This window comes from Aspergillus glaucus (assembly GCF_001890805.1).
Source record: "Aspergillus glaucus CBS 516.65 unplaced genomic scaffold ASPGLscaffold_8, whole genome shotgun sequence".
Taxonomy (NCBI): Eukaryota; Fungi; Ascomycota; class Eurotiomycetes; order Eurotiales; family Aspergillaceae; genus Aspergillus; species Aspergillus glaucus.
In genome coordinates this window covers 1,015,778-1,040,939 of record NW_019170460.1, presented here as the reverse complement: position 1 = coordinate 1,040,939, position 25,162 = coordinate 1,015,778, and the positions used below count along the sequence as shown (strand labels likewise).

Here is a 25,162-nt window from a genome sequence, read left to right as displayed (position 1 = left end):
ATGCAAATGCAAACATGTCGTGGATGCGCACCCTCCTCCCGCTCTCTTTTGCTCTCAGCGCATATGCTACGAATTATGCCCGTGCCGACGGTAACATAACCTGGGGCTCCTGCGAAACCGAGATCGAAGCAGACGCTACCCTCCCCGTTCAGTGCGGCAACATTACCGTACCCCTGGACTACACGGACACAGAATCAGACGCAACGCTCGATGTCCAGATGCTCAAGGTGCCCACCGACAAAATACCGAAGAAGGGAAATATTATATTTAATTTTGGTGGGCCGGGGTTAGAGACGAGGGCTAGTTTGGCGCAGAGGGCTGAGTTGCTGCAAACGTACGGTCAAGTCCCAGGTCCCTTGGTGTGATGGGTTGCTGATGGATACTAGGTTGACTGGCGGGCACTATGATCTTATCGCAAACGATCCACGGTAAGTCTGCTCTGTACATGCACCGATATCGTATCTAACAAACCTACAGAGGAACAGCCAACACCCTCACCTTCTCCTGCTTCGAAAACGACACCATCCGTCTTTCCACCCTCGACCAAACCCGCTTCGAGGAATTCGCCGGTCCAGCGGATGAAATGGCGCTGGGTAGGCAGTGGGCCGGTGCATCATTGGTCACTCAGACTTGCTACGAACATGCGGAATCGAAGGAGAGGGGGGAGTTGATCGGGACGGCATTTACTGCGAGAGATATTATGCAGATTGTTGATGCGGTTGAGGAGGATAGGTTGTTGAGGTTTTGGGGTAAGTGCGTTCAGATGGTTTAATGTGTATGAGACTGATGGGGTTGTGTTCTCTAGGGTTGTCGTATGGAACGGTGCTGGGGTCAACTCTTGCAGCGATGTTTCCGGAAAGAATCGACAGGATTGTTATTGATGGAGTCATGAATCCGCATCAATATTACAACTCCTAGTATGTCTTTACCCCACCGAAACCTGTCAGACAAGCTAACAAATCCACAGTGACGTAGAAGTCTGGACAGACACAGACGCAGCATTCGCCCAATTCATCAAAGAATGCATCGACGCCCCAGAAAAATGCACCCTAGCCACCCACAACTCAACAGCCACCTCCCTCGAGAAATCAATCTACCACCTCCTCGACACCCTCAAATACCACCCGATCGCATATGAAGGAACAATAATCGACCACGGCAGCATCAAAACGATTATCCGCACATCCCTCAACACCCCGGCCTCTTGGCCAACCCTCTCCGCGGCCTTGGACTCATTGCTCTCCGGAAATTTGACACAGTTCCTCGCTATTCAGACTTCTCTGAATCCACCATACGCTAGTGCGAACATGGACGAAGCTGTTTACGGGATCCATTGTGCGGACAAGAAACCCGGGAAACATACCTTTAATGAGGTGCTTCCCGCCGTCTCCGCTTTGAGTAATCAAAGTACCCTCATGGGACAGGCTGGTGTCCCTCTTGCTATGCTCGCTACCCAATGGAAACTCGAGGCCAAGGAGCGGTACACGGGAGACTTTTGCGCTAAAACAAAGCATCCCATGCTCGTCATCGGTAACACATATGACCCTACGACGCCGTTGAGGTCTGCGAGGAATATCAGTGAGAGCTTTGAGGGGAGTATTGTGTTGGAACATGGGGGATATGGCGTATGTTATCCTTCCCTTGTTGATATGCTATCGCATTTCTGAAGTTAATGGATTTGACGTGACAGCACTGCACCCTACAACATGGCTCCGTCTGCACAGGAAACGCGATCCAGAACTACTTCAACGACGGTACCTTGCCCAAGGCCGGGACGGTTTGTGAGGCGGCGTATCCTCCGTTTGCGAATATGACATGGAACGATGTTCTGCCAAAGCTTGGTTCAAATAAGACGGCGAATTGAGTCTTTGAAGGTCGACTACGAGGTCAACGGGGTGCTATGAATTTTAGGAGTTTTGTCTATGGTGGAAGAGGTTGTTTCGGAGGGATCGGGAGGACTTCTCAATAGAAATTGTCGGAGGGGGTAAAGGATTCTGTTGATGTTTAATCAGTAGCTACATATTTGTACCATGATATACTGGGATAATTTTCTTGGATCTAGTGAATGCATAATCTGACGACTTGAAGTTGCATCGTTTCAAACCCTCATAGATAAACACCCAAGACTCTTGCACTTCTCAATGCTTGTTTGAAAGATCTGTGCAGTCAGTTGCCAGGATAGAAAGAAGCAAACATGAGCATACTTCTTCCTATCTCCCCGAACCGCTGGGCAAACCCTCACTTATCTCTGCAAAGCCTTTGGACATTTCGTGCCTTGAGGAGGCGTCTTTCAAAAGATTGGATTTAAATGCAGGCCCTCTCTCGAACTTTGTGGATACAGAAGCTGGCGTGGCGGGGCTGATTGAGGGAATTCAAGGCCTACTCACCGACCCACCATCGCTGTATATCGATCTGAAAGGTATCAATCTTTCACGACACGGCAGCATTTCAATCCTGCAAGTCTTTGTTCTCCCGCTTGACAAAGCCTATTTGATCGATATTCGCACTCTCAAGGAAAAGGCTTTCTTGCAACCGGCTTCTAACGGCGGTCAAACTCTCCTTGGTGTACTGGAATCGCCCCAGATCCCCAAGGTCTTCTTTGATGTTCGCAATGACTCAGACGCCCTCTTCAGTCATTTAAATGTTGAGCTTGCCGGGGTCATTGACCTTCAGTTGATGGAGCTGGCAGCTCGGAATTTCTCGAGGAAACACGTCAAAAGGGTTGGCAAAATGCATCGAGAGAGATGCTCCCATCACGACTCTCGAAATACGAAGTTGGAAAGAATCAAAGGAGAAAGGGCTGAAGCTCTTCGAGCCAGAACGTGGAGGAAGTCATGAAATATTCAACCTACGCCCGTTTCCTAACGATGTCCTCGATTATTGTGTGCAGATGTCCGCTTCCTGCCTAAGCTATGACGCCATTACCATCAAAAAAATGTCCCCATTCTGGGAGAAAATGGTTGCGACGGAGGTTACGAATAGAATAATGCTCTCCCAAACAGCCACCTATTATGGCAAGGGAAAATGGAAAACTCTAGCGCCTGTGGGCTGGGCGTAATTTCACGACCGTCTTTATGATTTGGGGGATTTGTACCTGCTGTTCTTGATTGGAGAAATATACATTCAAAACCTTTATATTTTTCATGCTCCTTGACTCCAGAGTTGCTTCCTGCGACCTGAACTAACATCAGGCGAAGCTGGTTGGCGAAATTTGACGAGTTCTTCCTAGCCTGTGATATAAACAATACTTCTAAGCATGAAGATGTGGCTATTTGCTACCGGTCACTCAGTCCATGTGCCACCTACGGGCAACATTCTTAGTTCAGGATCGTGGTGTACGCCCACATGTCAAGAATTCCGCGAAGTCATTCTTAGCATTAACTATGGTTCGAGAAACGAGTAGACAATTTGGGAGAAGCAAGAGGTCTTCTGAGGCGCAAACGTGTCCCTCAAATATGGATCTCGCCCCACAGCATGACCGCCATCCCATATTAGCTGGGCGCACCTCCGGCACTACATCTTGCCTCCGGGTTGCCGAAAATTATCGCGAAGAATGACGACGGAGTGCTTCCAATATCCATCGGCTTCGACCATTCAAGTATAACCAGTAACTTGCTAAATATCACATCACCAATGATACCAAAATTCGAGAGGTACCTGAAGTCTCGGGGTGCTGATGATGCAAAAGTGCTTGAGGTCTTGCTAAACACTGGCTCCCAGGCGCACTTGTTGGGATGTTGTTTCCTTAAATATTCCCAATGAGGGCTGGAATATAGCTAGATAGGCAAGTCATACGGGCAAATTATGCCACATTATACCCCTTTTGATCTCCACTAGGACCAGCGCGCCTCCTACAAGGAATCAAATCTTGATTTACTTCAAAGCCTTTTCCCAGGTACTGGGTGAGTTTTGCTCGGTATTTCGCTGTCATTTTCAAAGTTCATTCATCCCCTACCTCCCGGCCCGTGGCTACTCAAGGTCGCCAGATTGGCATGCTTTATTACGGATAACTCCGAGGAATGCAGACAGCAGACCAGATGCACCTAAAATCGTCCAAGTTGGTTGAGTATTGAGTTGGCACCGGAGAGCGATTTATCTTGAACCGGAATCTCCATCATTGATATTCAGCACTGGCAAGTCGTGGTTGTCATCAACGGAAACTAATTCCCGGGGCATCCCAGCTAACGCAGGGCGGACCGACAGAGCTGAATACGGGATGCTTCAACTGGGTATTATCCTGAGGTTCCGGCTTCGGGACCCTCCTTGGAGACACCGAGTTGCTTACTCCGTCCGGCGAGGTGGTCATGAATTGGTCATAGAAGTTAGCCATACACATGTGGCCCTAGTGAAAAATGAGGATGGAATCCAATTCAAAAAATGAAAGTTTTACGTCAAGTAAATATTACAATTACATAAGCCGAGTGTGTGGGCCGGATAATCACATACCAACAATCCAATATCCGGGGAAAACTGGGGCAACCGGGGAAAATGTAGCTGTCACTGCCATCCGTACACATTCGCTCACTCACTCACAGCCGAGCATTCCCATCAAAATCAACTGATTCGGAATGCCGGTGAACCAATTTAGAAGGAATTTTAAGTTAAATACGAGCGATTAATGTATCCAGTCGGCCGGCCCATGGGGTCTCCGTATTAACGGTAGGAAGGGCCAAGATCCCGAAACATCCCGAAGGATCCTGGAGCTCCGTGCATTCACAAATCTGCCAAGCACTAGCACAATATTCGCCATTGGCGCTGTACTCCGTAAAACCTGTAACCTCTACCGACTACGGACCTTCGCCGAGTTCGCCGGGTTGAAACCGGGAAGTCGGGGGGAGTCATCCATCTCCATCGGTTCCTCGCTCTTGCGGGCTGGCAGGAGGAAGTAACTAGTCTGGGCCGGCACTTGGCGCTTGGCTGAACACGGGAAATACATACATCGAATTCTGACCTGAATAGGGTATATGGACGACATTCAAGCCAAATCTGAACCCTCCTCCGCAAACAGACCCGTGGGTTCTCCACTGCAAGATAGCATCTGACGGATCTTACTTGGTTGTTTGGACCAATAGGTTTGGTATAGGACACGGAACCTCTCCGGGCCCAAAGTTCCCGGCTTGGATAGGCCGGGCATTCGGCGGATTCGATTGGACCCGTGGTATGCAACTTCCGAAAATACTCCGGAGTACATATGTGGACCGGTTTCCTCGAAGCACTTTGCGGGGTCTGGGAGTGGAGACTGGGGATAGAGATGGGGTAGAGTAATTTCCACAAAACAGTTGGAATCGGCCCGTGGGGATTATTTACATATCCCACATTCCCTTTCACACTTTTGATTCCGGTTTAACCATATATGCCTTTTTTTCTTTCATCGTTTCCTTTCCCTTTTATTTGAGGCTCTAGCATATTCATTACTTTGATGGTGTCCTGACTGAATTCATCGATTATTATCAAAGACCCAATACTAGGTAATCATGAGTGATGCGGTGTCCACCCGCGATGAGGGCGGCAAGGGGTTCGCTGCAGTTACCCTCTCCCCGGCCGAAGTTGAGCGCGAGATCGAAGTCCAAGAGCAGCAAAGCCAGCAGTACATGGAAAATGAATCGGCGTACGACCGGATAGCCTTTTCCCGAATCTCATTCGGCGCGAGGAACACACGAGCCCTGGTCATTACCCTGGGCACCTTCGCGGCGTTCAGTGGAATGCTGAGCGGCCTGGACCAGTCCGTGATATCGGGTGCTCTTCCCGGAATCAGGAAGCATTTCATCGGCAGCGGCGAATGGGCAAGCATGGACGATCCGAAATTGGCCAACGATGTTTCTCTCATCTCCTCGTTGATGCCCTTGGGTGCAATGGCCGGTGCTTTGATGATGATGCCGCTCAACCACTTCCTCGGGCGCCGGAACTCGATCATCGTCTCGTGCATGTGGTACTCTCTGGGAGGCGGTCTCTGCGCTGGAGCACGGAGCGTGGGGATGTTGTTTGCCGGCCGCTTTATTCTCGGTATCGGCGTTGGTATCGAGGGTGGTTGTGTTGGGATCTATATTTCTGAATGTGTTCCGCCGGAGCTTCGCGGTAACCTGGTGTCGATCTACCAGCTGATGATCGCTTTCGGTGAGGTCATCGGCTATGCCACGGGTGCCATATTCTTCGATGTTCCCTCGGGCAGCTGGCGCTGGATGCTGGGTTCATCTGTCTTGTTCTCGACAATCTTGTGGGTTGGAATGTGCTTCCTGCCGGAGTCCCCGCGCTGGCTCGTGTCCAAGGGCAAGAACGGACGTGCATGGCAAGTGTGGAAGTCGCTGCGTGAAGTAACCGAACCTAAGAATCTGGAAGAGTACCTTGCCATGGAGATCACGGTCAAGAATGAGGTTGAACGGTCAAATAATGTGGCATGGTGGCGGCAGTACATGGAGGTGTGCCTCATTCCGCGCAACCGCCGCGCCCTCATCTACGCCTCTGCGATGATTTTCTTCGGCCAGATGACCGGTATCAACGCGGTCATGTACAACATGTCGAACCTCATGGCCAAAATGAACTTCGATGATCGTGAGTCCGTGCTCATGTCGATGGTCGGTGGCGGCGCCTTGTTCCTGGGTACCATCCCCGCGGTATTCACAATGGACAAGTTCGGTCGCCGCGTATGGGCACAGAACATCCTCGTCTTCATCGTAGGCCTGGTCCTCGTGGGCGTGGGCTACCTGTACACCAACAAGGGCGACGCCTTCTTCCAAGCAAACAAAGACACAGCATTGGGCCTCTTCTTCTCCGGAATGGTTCTCTACATGAGCTTCTTCGGCGCGTACTCGTGTCTAACATGGGTCGTCCCCGCAGAGAGCTTCGACTTCAACACCCGCAGCCAGGGCATGGCTATCTGCTCTACCTTCCTGTATCTCTGGTCGTTCATCGTGACCTACAACTTCGACCGCATGCAAGCTGCCATGACATACACGGGCCTGACGATCGGATTCTTCGGCGGTCTGGCACTTCTCGGTTTCTTCTACCAGCTGTTCTTCATGCCTGAGACCAAGGACAAGACGCTCGAGGAGATTGATGAGTTGTTTTTGATGCCGACGCGGAAGCTTGTCGGGCTCAACATGCGCAATATGGTCAACCACTGGCGCTGGATTTGTGGGGGAATGCACCCAGGGGAGAGCCGTGAGGCCCAAACAGGTAATACTGTCTCTGGCGATGCGGAGAAGCATGACGTCTCAGAAGCTCGAGTGGAAACGCTTTGAGAGGAGAAAGGCTTGGAAAAGGGTGGACTTTGCACGAACGGAAGGATTGAGAGTTTGGGTTATTCACGACCATGATATGTACATTGTAGATAAATAATATTCTTGTTGGAAAACAGTATAGTTCAATTAGTAGATTTGTTTTCATACACGTCTTTTGAGGCCTTATGTACTCTACATAACCACGAAACGTATGCCATTTGAAGACCTTTGTATTATAACTTGGATGCTAGCAGCCACATGACAGCCATCTTGGTCAATAGTCTGCCGGCTAATAGTTATGGGTTCGGAGGCCCTCTAGTTCTGTATATAAAGAAGAAGCCTCCAATGAGTCAACCAGCCTATGTGTTTCTCGAATATGTCAATTTGTTATTATTGTGACAATAGAAGACGGTGGTAAAAAGACATGCATCTGCTATACTGCATCGTAGCCCAGATTGCACGCAATAGACAAGACACTTGGACGAAGCGTGATAATCAACATGATTGATAGATCCTATGGTCCTGGTGAAGCTCCAAGGGAAACGACGCACAGCAAGTCCTTGTTTAGCTTCTCGATGTCCTTGTCGAGGTGCTTCATGTTCTGACCCCGAACAAAAGTCGACGGCATTGCGCAAGAACTGCAATATCTCCTATATCTCGCTGGCAGTGTAGTCGCCCCATTTTTTTTTTTTTTTTTGGCTCTCGGACTCGTAATGCACTTCACCATCCTTCAAATCTGACCAGTGAGTCTCAATTTCCGCATGGACTTGTGTCACAGTAGCAGTGGCAACGAACAAGCGCCGTCGCCTCTTTATGAAGGTTCCTGATATTCTGCAATATGAGAGACGCGACGCGGCGTACCGATTATCCTTTTTGCAGATCATCATCCTAGTGTAACTCACCTGCAGGCAAAAACACGCGTGGGTCAAATCAGGGTTGAATGTTGGTGTGCAGGCCGGTCTGAACTTCTATAAAGCCAACGGGAAGTCAAAATCTTCGGCGCGGAAGCCGAGGAGTAGCGAAGGCACTGGATGTGCAAGTTGAGAATCCGTAGTGTTCGCCGGCGTGGCTAGTTGCAAAGTATCTATCCAAGGTCCGGAAAACAGTTTCACAACTGCCGTCGACAAGAAATCTTGGGAGCTCCAGAAGAGCGGGGACGACCAATGCAGCCAGCGTGAGATTATCGGTGGATTTTTTGGAATGGGGGCGATGAGATCGTTGGCATCTTTCGTGGAAAGAGAAGTAGATCAACTCAGACAAGACGAAAGTATTGTTCGTCGGGGTGGAGGAGGTACGAGTGAATGAAAGTGCGATGGCCGCTTCCGCAGGCATATTGTTATTTCAACATACTACGAGTTACCAAGGCAGCACAGGACAGGCGAGAGATGTCTTTTGACGCAAGTATGAGGATATTTTACAGTTAGATGACCGCAGTAGCTGGATACGTTCACAATTCTGTACCTGGGGGTGGGGGGAGCTCTTTTATATTCGAGATCCCTAATGGGTTCGTTTTTGTTGAAATTTAATTGATGCCAATACATAAATCATAACAGTGCACGCTGAAAGTTGAACGCCATCAGATGCAACTCTTGCATACATTGATCCGGCAATGTAAAAACCCTAATGGAGATGGGAACATGAATCCAAATCCAAATGATATTCCATATAACCAGCGCTCACTCCTCCATAAGCGTCCACAAACTCGCACTCGGCTCTCTCCACGCCCGCGGTCTCTCAGAGTGACACCGCCGATGATGTCTCTTGCCCGCTAGTACATGCCCGTATCCATATCCATACCCGTATCCGTATCCGTATCCGCCATTTCTCATCTGCGATGTATTGACCGCTACAGTCGGCCGGTATACTGTAAGCGGTAGCGACGGTACCGCGTAGGAGACCATCATAGTATTCTCCCCAGTAGCGGTTCTGACTGTACTCGTTGTAGGCAGGACGAAAAGCGACCGCGCTTTGTCCAGAGGTGGTCGTGCGACTTGCCGTGAAGACGAAGCGCTCGTGGTATCGGTATTAGTAGTCGCGTTGGTCACAGGGATAGGTCCCTTGGGGATGAACCAGAATCGCTGCGCGAATGAGTGTCTAGGACGGACGATCCCGGCAGAGGCAGCATCGTCTTGGTCGTTGAGGTCTGTTGTGCCTAGGGGAACTGCGAATTGGTGATAGTTCAAAGGTGCATGGGGGGCTTGTGGTGTTGCTGGTACTGCGACTGGGGCTTGGACTGGGCCTTGGAAAATGGGGGTATAGTATCGCGGAGTCGAGTTTGCTGGTGAGCCACAGTAGGGCCATGTATGGCGGCGTCTATGGTGGAAGTGAGGCATATCAAGATATCGGGATTTAAAATCTATGCAGGAAAATAATCAGGGCAAGAGAACGATTAAAACAATCCTCCGTTTACCAAGCCAGAACCAAAATCTCCCGAAATGTCTCTCGGTCCGCAATCATGATGAAGCTAAACTGAAACCAAACCCGAAACGGATAACAGATCCAAGTGCTATTCTGGAGACAGGACGAGATCCTGGAGCAGGATATACCAGATATAATATAGGCGAAACAGTATCCCCAGCCAGCGCCCGATCTAGTCATGAGACCTGCATGTGCAAGGCGCACGCGTTGGTGCCCGGGTGACTTGGAAGGCATCTCAACAACGAACAGGCGATCGAACGGGAGTCGATCTGACGAATATCATTCCTCCCGACCAGAATGCATTTTTAATGAATGCTACCGGGATCCATAGGCTTCCGATCACCCGGGGAGGATAGTGCCCTGGATCGAGTCAGTGGCATCAATAGGAATGAGGGATATATATCCCCGAGTGGACAGCGAATAATGGCGGAGGGTGGGATCTGGATCAGCCGGTGTTGGCAATTAGCTTCATAAGTGACTTTGAGTATCAGCAGAGTCGATAGTGTAGGATAGTTGAAAGAGCAATGCGATGGATATAGTGATCGTATCAGACTGCTGCTCCCCGCGTCCGGGGATTTCAAATGGTCAGCGGACGGGGAAGTTATTCTATTGCATCACTTCATAAGGCTGTTCTGCATAAAAAGATCGAGTCTTCATCACGAGGTTACAAATGGATATTTGGGGGGCGAGATGGTTGTATTGTTCAGATTACATGGTAACAGACCATTGAAGGGAATGACCTTCAACAAAAACAGTCACGTGGTCTAATGGTTATGATATCTCGTTCACAACTTGAACTTTGATCCGAGATGGTTCCCGGTTCGATCCCGGGCGTGACTACTTTTTTTTAATATATATTTTTTTTGTTGTATTTTATTTTGTATTCCATAGTAAATAACTAGAGAGAATTGAGCGATTAATTGAACTCTGCAAACCAAGGGAAACGCAGTCGAAACCACGGTTCAGGTAGCTGTTTACTTTAAACCGGTTCTGCCTCAGGCTGCCACTACCAGGGGTTGAAGTGTCCACCACTTGTCGAGATCGCATCCTTCTCTTTCGCAAACATCGCAGACTACTCTGTACAAGTGCCTATCTACCATAGAGTAAATTCTCAACATGGAGACCGTCCCCTTCACGCTCGACCTCCCAACATGCCTGTGCACGGCATTCGCACTGTCCATGATGCCAATTGCTTACTTCTTCAGCACGGCCTTGATCCCCTCCACCCAAAAGCGCAACCGCTTCCTCTTCTTCTGGCACGCCTACGACGCCCTCACCCACCTCTTCGTTGAAGGCTCCTTCCTCTACGAATGTTTCACCAGCTACGTCTCTGTCCCCGCTGGCCTTAACCGTGAACCCTTCTTCCTCGGCCAGAAGGACCGCGTCTACGGCGCTGCATATGGTACTGGTCCCAGCGCACGCTTGTGGCAGGAATACGCAAAGGCGGATTTCCGCTGGGCGACCGCGGACGCTAATGTGATTGCGCTGGAGCTTCTGACGGTGTTCCTGGGCGGACCGGCTGCTATTTACATTTGTTATCTGTTGTGGAAGTCGTCGAGTAGCCGAACCACGGTTTCGTCGCATGGTGCGGCTAAGGCAAAGCTGTGGCTTGTTGCGCCGGCGTTGGCGACTGCTGAGTTGTATGGGGGCTGGATGACGTTTGCGCCGGAGTGGCTTACGGGCAGCTCGCAGTTGGAGACTGGGAATGCGGTTTACTTGTGGTTTTATTTGTTCTTCTTCAACACTCTGTGGGTGTGGATTCCGGGTTGGATTTTGTGGGAATCTGCTAAGGAGCTTCGCGCTGCGTTTGTGACGGCTGAGAGTGACGAGCGCAAGAGCCAGTAATGATAGAACGAGATACGGGATACCTGGACATAACTTGGACATAATTGGGAAAAGTATTGAGGACGTATCTTGTGTTGAATGGAGATATCGTCATGTGTGACTTCACTCAGCCATCCCGCGATATCTCCATGCGACGCGACCAGGGTAATGACGAATGTTTTTTTTTTTTTTTTTTTTTTTTTTTTTTCCTTCTATTTTCCTTCTATTTTCTGTCTAATGCGATTCGTACTCGTTTAGTAGATCGTAAGCCTCGCAACCAGCCGGAATGGAAAAAAATGTGCCTTACTGCGCCACTGTACGAAACTTCGGGATGGCGATGACGGATGATCACGGGGCGGCTCATTGATATAAAAATCGCCTCCCTCTTCTTTCTTGCACCTTACTTTTGTCTCTCCCTATCCAAGCAATTGCATACTGTACTGCATACACTATCATAATGTCTTACAACGCGTACCCTCCTCCTAACCGTGAGTTCATCATCAACCTACAAGAAAATCTATATCACTAACAAAACAATGCCAGAACCGTACGGCCATCCTCCCCCGCAAGGCTTCCCCGGCCAACCCCCCTATCCCCAGCAACAGCCTGGTTTCAGCAGCCCCCCTCCACAGGGCTACTATCCCCCGCCGCAAGGCCAATTTGGCCATCCCCCTCCCCAAGCCGGTTACGGCGCACCACCACAAGCACCCTACCCCCCAGGTCCCGGCTTCCACGCCCCCTCGCCACAGCCTCCCTTCGGCGGCGGTCCCGGATACCCCCAACATGGAGGACCAGGACCAGCCCCAGGCCCCTACGGTGCACCACCCGCCCCAGCCGGTCCAAGCCACTTTGCGCCGTCGCCAATGCCCTACGGTCCTCCTCCGATGCCCTCCCCCGGCTACAGCCCTGGTCAGATGGCACCCGGTGACTTCCGCCAACAAGCAGATCTCCTGCGCAAAGCGATGAAGGGCTTCGGAACGGATGAAAAAACACTCATTCAGGTCCTCGCGAAACTCGACCCGCTGCAATCCGCCGCCGTTTGCTCAACATACGCATCGCACATTAAGCGCGACCTGCACAAGGACGTCAAGTCCGAGACAAGCAGCTACCTCCGCCAGGGTTTACTAGCCGTCATCGACGGACCGCTCATGCACGACGTCGTGCTCGCACGCGAAGCAGTCGACGGTATCGGTACAAAGGAATGGCTCCTCAACGAGGTCGTCCTGGGCCGATCGAACGCAGACCTCAACGCGATTAAAACCGCCTACGAACGCACATACCGCTGCTCCCTGCAGAAGGACGTAGAAGGCGACTTATCATTCAAGACAGCCACGCTCTTCGCCAACGTCCTCCGCGCAAACCGCCACGAGGAATCCACCCCGATCAACCCGCAACTCGTGCACGATGAGGCAAAGACCATCCACAACGCCACCGCCGCACGCATGGTAAACAACGTCGACGAAGTCTGCGGGATCTTCGCACGGTCATCAGACAACGAAATCCGCGCGATAAACCGCGCCTTCACAGACCGGTACCACACTTCCCTCGAGAAACACCTCGAGAGCCAGTTCTCAGGACACATGAAAGACGCACTGCTGCATATGCTGCAGACCGCTCTGGATCCTGCTATGCGCGACGCCGTCCTTATGGAAGATTGCATGAAGGGCATGGGAACCAAAGATGAGAAGTTGGTTGTGAGGGCTGTGAGGGTGCATTGGAATCGGGCGCATTTGGACCAGGTCAAGGGGGCTTATCGGCATAAGTATAAGACGGAGTTGGCTGCTAGAGTGCGCGGGGAGACGAGTGGGGATTATGGACGGTTGATGGTTGCGTTGGTGGAGTAACGCTTCTTTCTTTGGCTTTCATTATTACTTCCATTGTTAATTTTTTATCTTGTATTTATGGGTCGGTTTTGTCTTTGGTGATACCATCAGTTGCGGCTAAGGACTACTTTTATGAAGAATGATTACTATTTTTATTCCATTGAAGCATCATATAATAGCATCGTATCGTATCATATAAATAATCATAACTCATCATTAAGACGGGTATGCAACCAACCAATCCCCATAATATAACAAACTAAACAACCTCCCCCAAAACCCTAACATGACTTCCCGGAAACAACCCCGTAATCCCCGCATAACACCCCCAAAACCAATCATCATTAATATTCTCCCCCTCCGTGATCTCCGCGCCCCGCGGAAACATCAGTTCATCTTCGACGCCATCCTCGGGATACCACGACCACAGCGCGTGCGCGATGACGCCTACGCCGCCGTCTGGTGGGAAGCGGCGGTTGTTGGATTGGACTGGGGATGGGGGTGCGGGTGCGGGTTCGGTGGAAGGGTTGTTGGGGTTGTTCCATGGGGTTCGGGTGCGAGAGGCTTTTTTGCGTCGTTCAGGGCCTTCCTCCCAGCTCCAGTCGCCGGTTCCTACTTCGGGGATTGGTGTCGCGTTACTGGTAGCGGCGGCAGAAGCAGCAGCAACAGCAGAAGAAGAAGCGTGTACTGAAGACACCGATGAAGACTGATAATTAACATGTTCATCCTTCAACGCCCACCCACCAACAAGATTCCGCGCAACAACCCTCCTCTGTCCCTCCTCGTGCTCTTCAAAGCCCACCACAACCATTCGATGACCCTTGACGCAGCGCCGCCAACCATTATGGCAATTATCTTTACTGATTTTGCCCGTCGCACCGATTTTCAAGTAGCAGTTTGCACAGATGTCGTAGTCGCCATCGTTGCAGACGAGGCAGTGGAAGCGCGTTGTGGAAGCCGGGATGGGATGTGTACAGATGTCGCAGTTTGTGGCGAAGGAGAGGATCTTGAAGGTTTCGTTTGGTTCTGATGCCGTGCCGGGTGTATCTGTATCTGAGATGTGACATATCGGTAGAAGGGCGTGGGTGCAGCATTTTCCTTGGTTGACGCAGGTGTTGCAGAAGCCCCAGTCTCCTTCGTTGCATTCGTCGCATTTCCAGAAAGTTTCGTTGGCTTCTGAGCTGCAGATGTCGCAGAAGAGGCCGGTTTGTAGCCTGTGTGCGGGATCGTCGCTGGCTATTTGTCTGTCGTCGGGAGTTGTGGCCCGACGGGGTCTTGCAGAGGGACGCTGGTATTTTGACGATATAAAAATATGGGGAGTTCCGATTTCCGGAATTGGCTCGTTGTTGGACATTGCGAGGATTCTTTCGAAGTTGGTGTGTGCTGATAGGCCAAACCCAGCCCAGTTCTGGCAGCCTCGTCCCGTGCGATAGCAGCGGAGACAGAGGTGGTAGTCTCCGTCATTGCACTGAGTGCAAGTTTTGTGGAGTTCGTATTGGATGTCCGGTTTCCCGCATCCGTTACAAATAATCGAAGGCTCAACGTAAGAGGGTGGGGCAGCATTTGATCGGGAAGATGCTCTGGGGCGACTGTGACTCACTGGCCCATTGACATGAGGAACCACCGATAGAGCGGACTGGGAAGGAGTTTGTGGTGCATTCGATAGTGGAGATGCAACCGTGGGCGAGTTCGTCAAACGGGTTACTGAAGAACCACGTTCTCGGGTCCCTTGAGTCCATACATGTGGTGATCCTCGTCCAGACTCCGTTGCGCGTCTTCTTCTTGTCGACGGCTCTGGCGCCCTGGTGGCTGCCTGAGCTGCACGGGGACGTTCGGGTGTCATGTCACTGGACGATCTTGAAGCTGGCCGTAAATTCGCCTCGGACGAGGATGCTGGATGGGCGGGACTAGGTGACGTCCTCCGACGACCGCTCCCTTGCTCAGACGCACCTCTCTGGTGGGTCGACGGTCCTGGACGAGTCACAAGAGGATCAAGCAAGTATGGTCTGGACACTGGAGGGCCTCTCGAGGAGTCGTGAGGTGGCGGTCCAGTTGTAGGTCGCTGCACTGAATGCGATCTAGCACGAGGACGGCCGGACGAATGCGATGCTTCTCTCTCTTGTCGCTGCCGTGAGCGAGAGCGTAGTCTGTGTCTCCGACGATATGCGTCGGCAATACGCTCGCTCAGCTCCTCCTCCTGCCCGGGCCCAAGATTATCCAGATCAATATCGTCCAGCAACCCCTCCTCCAAAATCTGTCGCAGAATCTCTTCCTCCATAGTCTCAGCATCCGATAAACTGAGGAGAGACCTCAGACTAGACTGGTGCTCAATCCGTCTAGATTGCTCTGCTGCTTCCGCTGTCTGTCGAGCCGCGCGCTCATGAGCTTGCCTCCGTGTCGACCGATCATCATCCTGCCGCCGCCGCGAACGACCATCATCCCTTCGCGAATCGTGATCCGACCGCTCTGCACGACGAGCTCTCGACGAGTGTGGCGCCCGATGACGTTGCTCCCTCGTCCGCGACCGCCCTTCTTGAAGACTCAGCTGTCGCACCTCATCCAGCACCCGTCCATCCTCCTCATCCTCCTCCGTATCATCCCCAGGAAACACCGAATCCCCCGGTTTATACTTCTGCGCAATTTCCTCCTTTTCCTCCACAGACTTCGCCTGGCTAGGATTCGACGCCAGAACAATATCCAGCAGCGTAGTCACAGTGGCGTTAGGCCGGGTTTCACGAACGGTGGCGCGACATGAGGGACAGGTGAATTTTGGGGTGGATCTGGATGACCGGCGTCGGGTACCTTGAACGAAGAACCATTCTTTCAAACATGAGCCACAGAAGGTGTGAAGGCAGTCGAGGAGAGTGAGAGGTTGGTACAGCAGGTCCGTACAGATCTGGACCAAGCGGGGGAGTTAGCGATCGCTGTGATTCTCAGATAGATTGTAGGTACTTACCGAGCAAGTGAGTTCATTTTCGAGGTCCCCCAAACCGGGGCCTGCGTGTGCTTCACCCGACATGAGGCATTCGAGAGACCATGAACCGTGGTTGAGGTTGAGATCGAGTTGTGTCGAAAACCATGGACGAAGCGCTGCTGGTGGCGGGCAGAACTGAAACCGGAATGGATGAGTAAGCATATAGAAACCGACTAACTAACTAGTTATTATTAGTTACAAAGGGAAAAGAAGGAACAGCATCTATTTATATCCAGAAAGCAAGTGATATTGAAAGAGAATAGAATAAGCAGATCTAATAATTCGTACATAGAAATCGAACGGCTAATACTAGCAAGAAAGGGTCCGGCTATTGACCACATCCTGTCCTTAACAATAATATGCATACTGCATCCTCGTACAAGTACCTCATGATCTCCCGATCGGCGAACGGCTCCAAAGAATAGTTAAGCCATAGGCAGGTAGGTAACATATCAATTATATCTACTTTAATCCCTTCTTGCACGCAGGACAGAAACGCTGCTTTATCCAACGTTGCCCATGTCACGGAGAGAGAAGACAGGCTATATAGTTACAATTTCTCCCCCAAGAGGAACTACCGCCCAAGATGCCCATTCATTTTGTCTTTTATATGTCCCAAGGCCCCACCATGCTTATGCTCGGAAGACTTGTCTTTCTTATCGTCTGAGTCTTTCTTCTGATCCTTGGATTTGTCGGTTTTATCTTTACCGGACTTCTTACCGGAGCCATCTGATATCTGTTAGCCCGATGAAGGCTCAGAATGAAAATAGACCAGCACATACCGTTCTTTGCCTCTTCATCAAAGTCATATTTCGTTGTTGGGGCCGGTGACTGGGGCCCTTCAAGTGCCTCCTTGCTCACTTTGGGGTGCTTGGATCCGCCGTTGCCAATGCCATTGCCTGATTTGGCTTCTCCGGATTGCTGCTCAGACTTTTCCTTTCCTTCGTTGTTGTCGTGCTCGTCGTTGCTCTCTTCCTGTTCCTTCACTTTGTCTTTCCCATCATCGTTTTCTCGTTCATAATCGCGTCCCTGGCTCTTGTTTTGATTGCTCTCCTCGTTGCTGTTTTGACTATCTTTGCCCCCTTCCTTCTTGCTTTGGATATCGTTCTTTGCCTCGCTGTTATCCTGGGTATAATCGGTCTGCGGGGTTTGTGTCAGGTCGGAACTCTGGGCTTGAACACCCTCGTCGTGTGGGCTCATTTCTGCTGTAGTAAGAGGTGTAGTCGGACTTTGCGGTAGTATGTCACTTGTTTATCGCACTGGCAATGAGTTTTGTGTTTGGATTTTGTTGGATTATTCTACATCCCATACCCCTAGGGGTATATATAGTTTACTTTTATGATGCAAATATCCGTAAACTGGTTTTGACAAGGGTTAGCGTGATGACATCACATCAAGGAAAACCGAGATGATTAAGGGTTATGACGTTACTAGAGAGAAAATGTTCATTTAGACTGGTTTAATACGAGATATGTATGCAACCAGACAGCATGACTCAGTTCGTAGAGGATAACTGTCCCAAGCGCAGAGCAAGTTGATGTTATGAGATGAACATCTAGTCTAACCATTATCTCTGCATAATGCTAAACCACATCTCAAGTCCTAGCAGTAGTTACCCTTGCACCATCATCCCCAGACTCCCAGCAATCTCGATATCGAAGTCTTGTACGCAACATCTGCGCCCGTTCCCTACCGAGCTTTTCTTCTACCGCATACGCCAAATCACAACTCCCTCTAATTACACCCAATCGCGTACCAGACCTCCTCTGTTGCTGAGAGCTCAAGACTCGAGGCCTTCGCATAGTCAGATGATGCATAGTGAGCAAGCCCAGGCACCAGACTGTGTGCAGGGACACGGTCATCGTCAGGAAACTTTCCGAGAATCCCCGGGCATAGGTATCCTTGCCTATGCACTGGATTCGGCTGGATGTGTCAGACATGAAATCTTCCTCGCAGTATACGCCGCCATCGTAGACCTGGCATGGCAGTTTGATTTTTAATCGTGGCTGGAAAGAGGTCAGGTTGTACGTTGTCTCGTTGATAATCAATGGATCGATACTCGGGTCACAGTATGACTCTCTTACGCCGATGCTTGGACAATAATAGAAAAAGTACGTGTCGGTAAATGTACGAGAGAACAGATGAGTGATTAGACCAACACGAAGAGTGAGCATCTGGAAGAGAGACACAAACATACAGTTCTGAAGAGACTTGTAGATCTGCTCATCATCCGATTTGAAAATAACTTGGTTAGGCTGCAGCCCAATGCGATCTCCATCTGCCACACGCGCAGCCGGTTGTTCTGACCAGCGCAGAGTAAAATCGTACCACGGCATGAGGGCCTTATCGTCCATCTTAACATACGGCGCGCTCAAAGCATATACCCCGTCATGACGCTCATGACCGTCGGAAAAAACAGCACCCACAGCAACGATACGCCCATAGTGATAAACCATGCTTTTTTTCTCTGCGCCGTGGAAAACAGATCGCGACCGAGCATCCACAGTCCCCAGGCAGTAGGACCACTAAGGGATAGCGACACAAAGGTATCGTACACCATTGAGTCTTTCTCCAGCAGCATATGCAGAACCTCGTAGAAAACCTGCGAGAGCACATACAAGAGAAGCGCCTGTCCGCCCCGCCCGACAATAATATCCCATACAATGTCGATGGCCTTGGCTACGGTGAAGGAGTAATTCCCAAACACCATATTGACGGTGTAGAATTTGGAGAAGATGTCATTGAGTGGGATTGAATGGTCGATGACGCTTGTCGCTGTACCATTTAGGCCTGGGACATGGTCAAAATTTGGGAAGAGGGGGGTTTGATTTTCAGGGCGGTTGGTGAGGCGATTTCGGTAACTGCACATAGAGTGCGACTGTATATCAATAGTGTCGATGAATACAAACCAGGCAACGAGTGGGCCGAAGATGAGAATTGCGAGCACAGATTTATTGAATACCGACAGAACATGTTGGTTAACTTGCACCTTTTGACAACCATAGCTGGCCATATTGAATGAGGAATTCAAATGACTGTCCAGTAATTGCGTGACACTAAACCTGATATAAATGTTAGACCAAGGACGATCTCTACTTAGTCTAGCCCAGCAGGGATTAGTAGTTCCAAGAGGCGCAGTTGGTGGCAGTGAGCAAGCGCCCGAGGAATAGTTACTGGGCACGGATTCAGATGTTCGTTATATTACTAGGAATCATTTATATAACCCCCTTTGGATTTGGCAATTTTGCCTTGACAATCTTGTGGCAGGTCTCGGCATCAACAATCCCATCCAAGGCCCGGTATTCAGGCCGTGAGTACAGTTCGAGGACTTTTTCCGAGCAGTATTCAACGTCAATAAAGAAAGCCCACGCAAACCGAAATGGTATGCGCCACTGCCACCAGATAAAACCATCATCACGGATCCTATGCTCCCCGGGTATCGTAGAGTCCCTCTCGGGGTCTTCACGGTTCTTGTCCCAGAGGGATTTCTTCCTGCCATGATACAGAACCAACGCAGACTGGCTAGCAGCTTCACCATCTAAGATAGCAAACCATCTTTGTTCGAGAAAACAACCCCCTCTTCCCTCTGCAAAAAGTCGCTGGACGAAATGGTGGATCTCATCATCACTTTGGTCCCTGAAACCCGTCTCAAAGGCCTCAATCGGAGGATCGGTCCCGTAGAGATCGATAACCTCTTGAGTAGGGCAGCGGATCAAGGAAAACATGTTTGTAGCGTCCTTTGGCCGAGTGGATTCTTCAATGAGACGATTTAGTACCTGCGATGGAGAAAGATGGTTAGTTTTGTCCTTTTTCTGCTGGTAGTAGGCTCTCTCACATACACTTGCCGGCACGTCAGCCGTGCAAAATATCGGGATGACTGACATGATGGAATGACTTTCGTGATATGAAGCCAGGTGTTGGGGAGTTTGAGGTATACAGAGTAACTCCAGAGAAGCGATTTGTTTTAAGAGTCGGTAGAGGAGGCAGTGCAAGCGGCACTGGCAGTGGAGAGCATGAGCCTCAGGCGTAGCAAGGATGATTACCTATGGTTGTCTTGCGTGGTTTTGCATTATCTCTAACAGATACTTAGCCCTTACTGCAATGCTCTCATACATGGCAGCAAACAAGATCAACAGGAGATTTGCAAAGACAAGGGAAAGGGCGTGCTGGGTCTATGAGGATTCTATGTGGCTGAGCATGCCTGCAAATGGGATGGTTTGATGTATCAACCCGCTGGCAAAAATGCTTAGTGTAGATGTCTGAATAACACGTTGTCAATTCTTCGTTGCTAGTTGCAGTTTTTCTAGAAGCTATATCTTGCAAGAACTCATGAGAAATATGGTGTGTCCTTGACGGACTCAAGCATAACGATCTATTGGCAGACTATCCGGCGAAATACTACCATGAAAAGAAAGAAGAGAAACGGAAGGATGCTTGCGGAGAAATAATTACGGTATACTCGCTTTAAACCCACCGTGATGACTCGGTGCCTTGCGCCGCAGGTAGGGCTTTGCTTCCCTATAACGTAGTGACTTGGCATTCCTATATAAAAATATTTACTACCGTGGTTAGAACATTGCGTCCTTTATATTCCAAAGTATCTAAACCAGGACCTTGTACAGAGTAGTTGGCACCCATATACATATTTAAACTGTAGATAATGCAGGAGTGTAGTATCTTAAGCTTCCTGGACCTAGTTTCTTACTGCATAACACCGAGGAAAGAGGTACTTCGTGTATGTACTCTAATACTCCAGACTGCGTAGACATTTCTTACAATGAAGTGGGTCTGATCTCAGGAGATTTCGGAGATAGCAATGATGACACGGATCTAACTGGAGATAACAGATCAATGACGTATTTCAAGAAAGAAGGAGGAGAAATAAATAAAAATAACCCGTTAAAAAACAACCATTTTACAGCTCCATTCACTCCTATAATACTCATCACGCGTTGTTCTTGACATTTGCAATAACGTGCAATAGCTCGAGATGCCGGGGTAATGACCCTATCCCCCACATACGAGGCCAATAATGCTGGTCCTCATCACTAATCTTGAGCCCGTATTCTCATAGAATTGACGAGTGGTGTCATTCATGGCATTGTAAGCTCTGTACACTTTATCCGGGTCCTTGCAGCAATCGAGCGGGCCTTGATTTCGTCATGTTCAACTGTAGGAGAGAACATTTTGTGATATCATTTTGAATTTTTAAGTGTTCGTGGGTGTTTGGCACTTCTCATCCCTGATGGGATGGTCTCCATTGCTAAAGCATCGGTGATATGTACATAATTAATATGCTCGTCTAATTTCGATATCGAATTCCACTTTATTCAAAATCTTCATTATACCACTCGAATTATTGTACAATCCCTATTGCCAAATCATTGAAACCTGAGAGCCTGACTCAGTAATGAGAATTAACCACAACAGGATAGAGATCAACGCTATTACTTCGTCAGGAACTAGGGTGATAGACCACGAAAACCAGCAGCACAGGATATACAACACGCGGAATGAGATATTAGGATATGTGTATAAAGGCAACGATGTACATAGCGACTACCATTACGGCGGCTTACCCGGCTGCCCCGCAGGACCTGCCGCCACTCGGCCTATAGGGCTGACAGATGCGTGTATGAATAATAATAATGACTTCAGCTTGGCTTGACATTATTGCTCGATGTGTATGGATTTGACAGGGATTCAATATAGACGTTACAGACCTTATCACAACAGTCTCATGTGATGATGCGGGGAGTCAAGGCAGAATCATTGGATGATAAGCTATGATGAGAATGCGAAGAAGGAACAAGGATTAGGTTGATACTAGAAACGGATAAACCAATGTAGCGGTTAAACTCTGTGTCGGGGAAGTCAGGGAGCCGATTATCCGGATTGCACGAGGCTATAGGCGAGGAATTTAAATTACACGAAAGAGGATGACATTGACATCTATAGACACCATAGACGATAGAATGTGTGCTTGACTATCTAAAGCATATGGCTACTACGGTGTCCGAATATGAGGAATCTGTCGGGCTCGGTAATCGGGCCGACTATTAATCCACCTTGACTTTCATCATTTATGACTCCGACCATGGCCAGCGATCCGTCTCTGTACCTAGATTATACCTCCTTTGACCCCGTGGATATTACACTCCTACTCCTCCTGCGAAGTGTCATACCATTGTACTATGAGCTATTCTTCACACTATCTACCACCAACCCAGGCTACAGTTTGAACTCTTGTTGGATATAGGTAGGATACACCTATTCCTTAGGTCCGGCGCTCGCCTAGTCTGTCAGCACACATTCAGTTAACGCACCACTGCCTAACACAGTACATAACTTGCATTGCATTGGCGGACATAGCAACATGAAGACTGAAGATGGGGACACAGTCACACTCCTAGTCACTAGTGTAGTTAACAGGGTTAAACAGTTCATAGAGGGAGCTGTGATTATGTCTATGACTCTCTTTATCACTGATGCTTTTGAAGGGATCTTGTTTATGCAGGTTGATCATCATTCCATGCTTCATTATGTGATATTCATGTTGTTTTATATGTCTATTTCTTTCTTGTACTACAAGTACAAGCCAATGTAGATATATCTGTCACGGGCTCGGAATAGTAGATATTAACGAACTGAATTCCTATCTAAACTATTGTAGCCATCGACGAGAATATCGAATCTGGGGAAAAAAGAGAAAAGGAAATCTATCTAGAGGAAGAAGGGATTTTATAGGCGTTTATTTGACATCACTAATGTCTTTTCTGGCGTATTGATGTCGTTTGTCTGTGTCAGTTGTTGACGCAGCATCGAGCCGTCAAAATATCAGCATTTTGTAAAGGGCTAGGCCCTGCTAGGTGCCTCGAGACGTTGAGACATCTCTTGGTTGAAGCTATCCAGGAAGCGAGTCTAGGGACGAACGAGATTACATGACCTTCTGACTACAAGTGGCCACCTATTTACCTCAGGCGGCCACCACACTCCATATGTCCTTTCTTCAACAAGCAAGTTGACTTCCTCCCCCCCATTTTTCCCCGACATTAAATAGCAACTGCTACAACTACTACTACAACTACTACTACAACTACTACTACAACTACTAACGTCTAGTTATAGATAACCCGGCTTCAGCCCATGACAGGAAGACAGGCAGATGCTGAGGCGCAGTGCTGTGGCCTTCATGATGGGCAATTTCATGGTGGATACTGGACAGGTTAAAATTGTATGTGGCACCTAGCAACTGAGCATGAAAAATTGATACCCTTGTTCTATAATTTTTTAAAAGTCCTGTGGGATGCAAAGGAGTGTATGTACATTACTGAGGTATGTACTGTTTATGCTTTCTCAGATCCTTGCACAGGAGTGTAAGTGCGAGGATGATGGGAACCAGCTTTTCCATGTGCCCCAAGTTGTTTGTTTTGAAAGGCCCAACTTCAAAAGATCGTCATGAAAGACTCCGGGTCAGTTTCGTCAAACGCCCCTTCCCCTCTCAGATACGAGAAATACTTGCTTCCGTATCTGGCGAAATTCGAAAAAATTTCGTTCCTATCTTGTAGCACCTGAAAACGGCTTTTTGCCGTGTTAGCTTTTATCCCTGGTAGCTTTCTAAAGACCGGTGATTTCCGTATACGTACCGGCCAATAGGTTCTGGAGGCTCGTTTGGATGTTCCAAAATCCAGGCCGCAAGCGCTGTGTTGACAATTTGCTCGTCAATAGACTTTGGGAATGTCTCATTCGGTATCCAAGCTGGAGAATCTGGTGACCCCCATTGATAAGAGATGGGAGAGTCCGTGGGGGACGGGGTTTTCGGCAGCTCATCTGGACCGTTGGGTGGCTCTCTTGCATCTTTCAATTTGAGTGCCAGTAGCTTTTTCACGCCATTCGATCCGGTTGGCAGCGACTTGCTTGCATTGGCATCTGCCTTCAATTTGGTTGGCGACTGGTCTAGCTCCTCTATGAGGGCCCTTCTTTGAGCCCGCGACCGAGTGTGATTTGCGGGGGAAGAAATGATAGACTCGCTGACTTCCTTGCTCTCAACCTTTGCAGCGTTGTCTTGGTAAAGCTTTGCCAGGAAAAAGTTTCCTTCTTTTTGATTTCTTTCACGCCCGTCTTCAAAGCTGTCGCAGTATATCTTCCATGAATCGTACTCGCGCAACGTATGATTCGCCTCATCAATGAACTTTTGGTCCAAGCCGAATTTCTTAGGGTCAAGATGATCTATATCTATTTTATTTCGTACGACGCGAAGGGACAGCCAGTCGGTCGAAACTAAGCCAAATCGCGTACTCTGGCTTATGACTTCTAATCACAGATTAATGGAAATTATGCGACAGGGATACATTCGTCGGTACAGTAGTCTACAATATATTCTTGATCTCTGGTAGAGTGGCTGCACTATTGAGCCGCGATCGATTTTGAAAGTGGGGTCCCGAATCCGCTCCACTGATCTCCCAAACCTTGTCTTTTACGACTATGTATGTAAGCGTTTTAAGCATGGATCAGCACATGGTCCACTACCGTGTATTGCTGTAAATCCTTACGCCGTGTATCATACCGTACATCGTAGAATATAAGGGATGATCAATTAAGTGAATCGCAGACTGACAAAAACATCAATCAAATAATGGTTCCTGCTCGGCGGGATATATGCTGCTTAGGTAGATATTCTGTAGCAGTTAGCCGCGAGCCAGAGTATGGTTACCGTCTCTGGGGTAAAGCAAAATAAATCTATGAGGTCTCGATCAATTCTATTTGGAGCACAAAGTTAACACTATTCTCTTAGGTCTTAATGGGATGCTAGTTCCTCGCGGTTCGACTTCCCCCCGAGGTCGCTAACTGAATGGCCCACCAAACGAGGCATGGAAAGGAAGACTGGAAGACCCTACCGACAAGTC

General features: G+C 49.2%; 11 protein-coding genes and 1 non-coding gene across 12 annotated transcripts; 6 read left to right on the top strand and 6 right to left on the bottom strand.

The window, feature by feature from the left end:
- Positions 1-14: 14 nt before the first annotated feature.
- On the top strand, positions 15-1,864 carry ASPGLDRAFT_66060 (uncharacterized protein; the record flags this gene model as incomplete). The annotated part of the gene is made up of 6 exons (XM_022548977.1): positions 15-334; positions 387-428; positions 478-749; positions 806-917; positions 968-1,625; positions 1,691-1,864. The coding sequence occupies 6 exons, from the start codon at positions 15-17 to the stop codon at positions 1,862-1,864; spliced, it is 1,578 nt and encodes a 525-aa protein (XP_022402023.1).
- Positions 1,865-5,240: 3,376 nt separating this feature from the next.
- ASPGLDRAFT_46325 (putative MFS sugar transporter) lies at positions 5,241-7,432 on the top strand. The gene has a single exon (XM_022546421.1). It carries the CDS (start codon positions 5,475-5,477, stop codon positions 7,236-7,238), a length of 1,764 nt encoding a protein of 587 aa, XP_022402022.1. The 5' UTR covers positions 5,241-5,474; the 3' UTR covers positions 7,239-7,432.
- Positions 7,433-8,893: 1,461 nt separating this feature from the next.
- Positions 8,894-9,550, bottom strand: ASPGLDRAFT_124519 (uncharacterized protein; the record flags this gene model as incomplete). Its single annotated transcript, XM_022540486.1, has 2 exons — positions 8,894-8,977; positions 9,062-9,550. The coding sequence occupies 2 exons, from the start codon at positions 9,548-9,550 to the stop codon at positions 8,894-8,896; spliced, it is 573 nt and encodes a 190-aa protein (XP_022402021.1).
- Positions 9,551-10,388: 838 nt separating this feature from the next.
- Positions 10,389-10,475, top strand: ASPGLDRAFT_t82. The gene has a single exon. It is a non-coding gene; the product is annotated as a tRNA-Val (tRNA).
- A 149-nt stretch (positions 10,476-10,624) lies between these two features.
- Positions 10,625-11,636, top strand: ASPGLDRAFT_46322 (EXPERA domain-containing protein). The gene has a single exon (XM_022546420.1). It carries the CDS (start codon positions 10,752-10,754, stop codon positions 11,478-11,480), a length of 729 nt encoding a protein of 242 aa, XP_022402020.1. The 5' UTR covers positions 10,625-10,751; the 3' UTR covers positions 11,481-11,636.
- A 280-nt stretch (positions 11,637-11,916) lies between these two features.
- On the top strand, positions 11,917-13,303 carry ASPGLDRAFT_124268 (annexin; the record flags this gene model as incomplete). Its single annotated transcript, XM_022540470.1, has 2 exons — positions 11,917-11,947; positions 12,003-13,303. The coding sequence occupies 2 exons, from the start codon at positions 11,917-11,919 to the stop codon at positions 13,301-13,303; spliced, it is 1,332 nt and encodes a 443-aa protein (XP_022402019.1).
- A 238-nt stretch (positions 13,304-13,541) lies between these two features.
- Positions 13,542-16,301, bottom strand: ASPGLDRAFT_66055 (SH3 domain protein; the record flags this gene model as incomplete). Its single annotated transcript, XM_022548976.1, has 2 exons — positions 13,542-16,178; positions 16,239-16,301. 2 exons carry the CDS (start codon positions 16,299-16,301, stop codon positions 13,542-13,544), a joined length of 2,700 nt encoding a protein of 899 aa, XP_022402018.1.
- Positions 16,302-16,650: 349 nt separating this feature from the next.
- Positions 16,651-17,553, bottom strand: ASPGLDRAFT_46319 (uncharacterized protein). Its single transcript, XM_022546419.1, has 2 exons — positions 17,039-17,553; positions 16,651-16,985 (listed from the first exon to the last, which is right to left on the bottom strand). Exons 1-2 carry the CDS (start codon positions 17,454-17,456, stop codon positions 16,831-16,833), a joined length of 573 nt encoding a protein of 190 aa, XP_022402017.1. The 5' UTR covers positions 17,457-17,553; the 3' UTR covers positions 16,651-16,830.
- A 219-nt stretch (positions 17,554-17,772) lies between these two features.
- Positions 17,773-18,382, bottom strand: ASPGLDRAFT_46318 (uncharacterized protein). Its single transcript, XM_022546418.1, has one exon. It carries the CDS (start codon positions 18,116-18,118, stop codon positions 17,852-17,854), a length of 267 nt encoding a protein of 88 aa, XP_022402016.1. The 5' UTR covers positions 18,119-18,382; the 3' UTR covers positions 17,773-17,851.
- A 1,089-nt stretch (positions 18,383-19,471) lies between these two features.
- On the bottom strand, positions 19,472-20,140 carry ASPGLDRAFT_34936 (uncharacterized protein; the record flags this gene model as incomplete). The annotated part of the gene is made up of 2 exons (XM_022544487.1): positions 19,472-20,032; positions 20,096-20,140. 2 exons carry the CDS (start codon positions 20,138-20,140, stop codon positions 19,472-19,474), a joined length of 606 nt encoding a protein of 201 aa, XP_022402015.1.
- Positions 20,141-22,272: 2,132 nt separating this feature from the next.
- Positions 22,273-22,950, top strand: ASPGLDRAFT_46315 (uncharacterized protein). The gene has a single exon (XM_022546417.1). The coding sequence runs from the start codon at positions 22,633-22,635 to the stop codon at positions 22,861-22,863; it is 231 nt and encodes a 76-aa protein (XP_022402014.1). The 5' UTR covers positions 22,273-22,632; the 3' UTR covers positions 22,864-22,950.
- Positions 22,951-23,604: 654 nt separating this feature from the next.
- Positions 23,605-24,829, bottom strand: ASPGLDRAFT_81751 (uncharacterized protein; the record flags this gene model as incomplete). Its single annotated transcript, XM_022550133.1, has 3 exons — positions 23,605-23,837; positions 23,903-24,485; positions 24,823-24,829. 3 exons carry the CDS (start codon positions 24,827-24,829, stop codon positions 23,702-23,704), a joined length of 726 nt encoding a protein of 241 aa, XP_022402013.1. The 3' UTR covers positions 23,605-23,701.
- Positions 24,830-25,162: the final 333 nt, after the last annotated feature.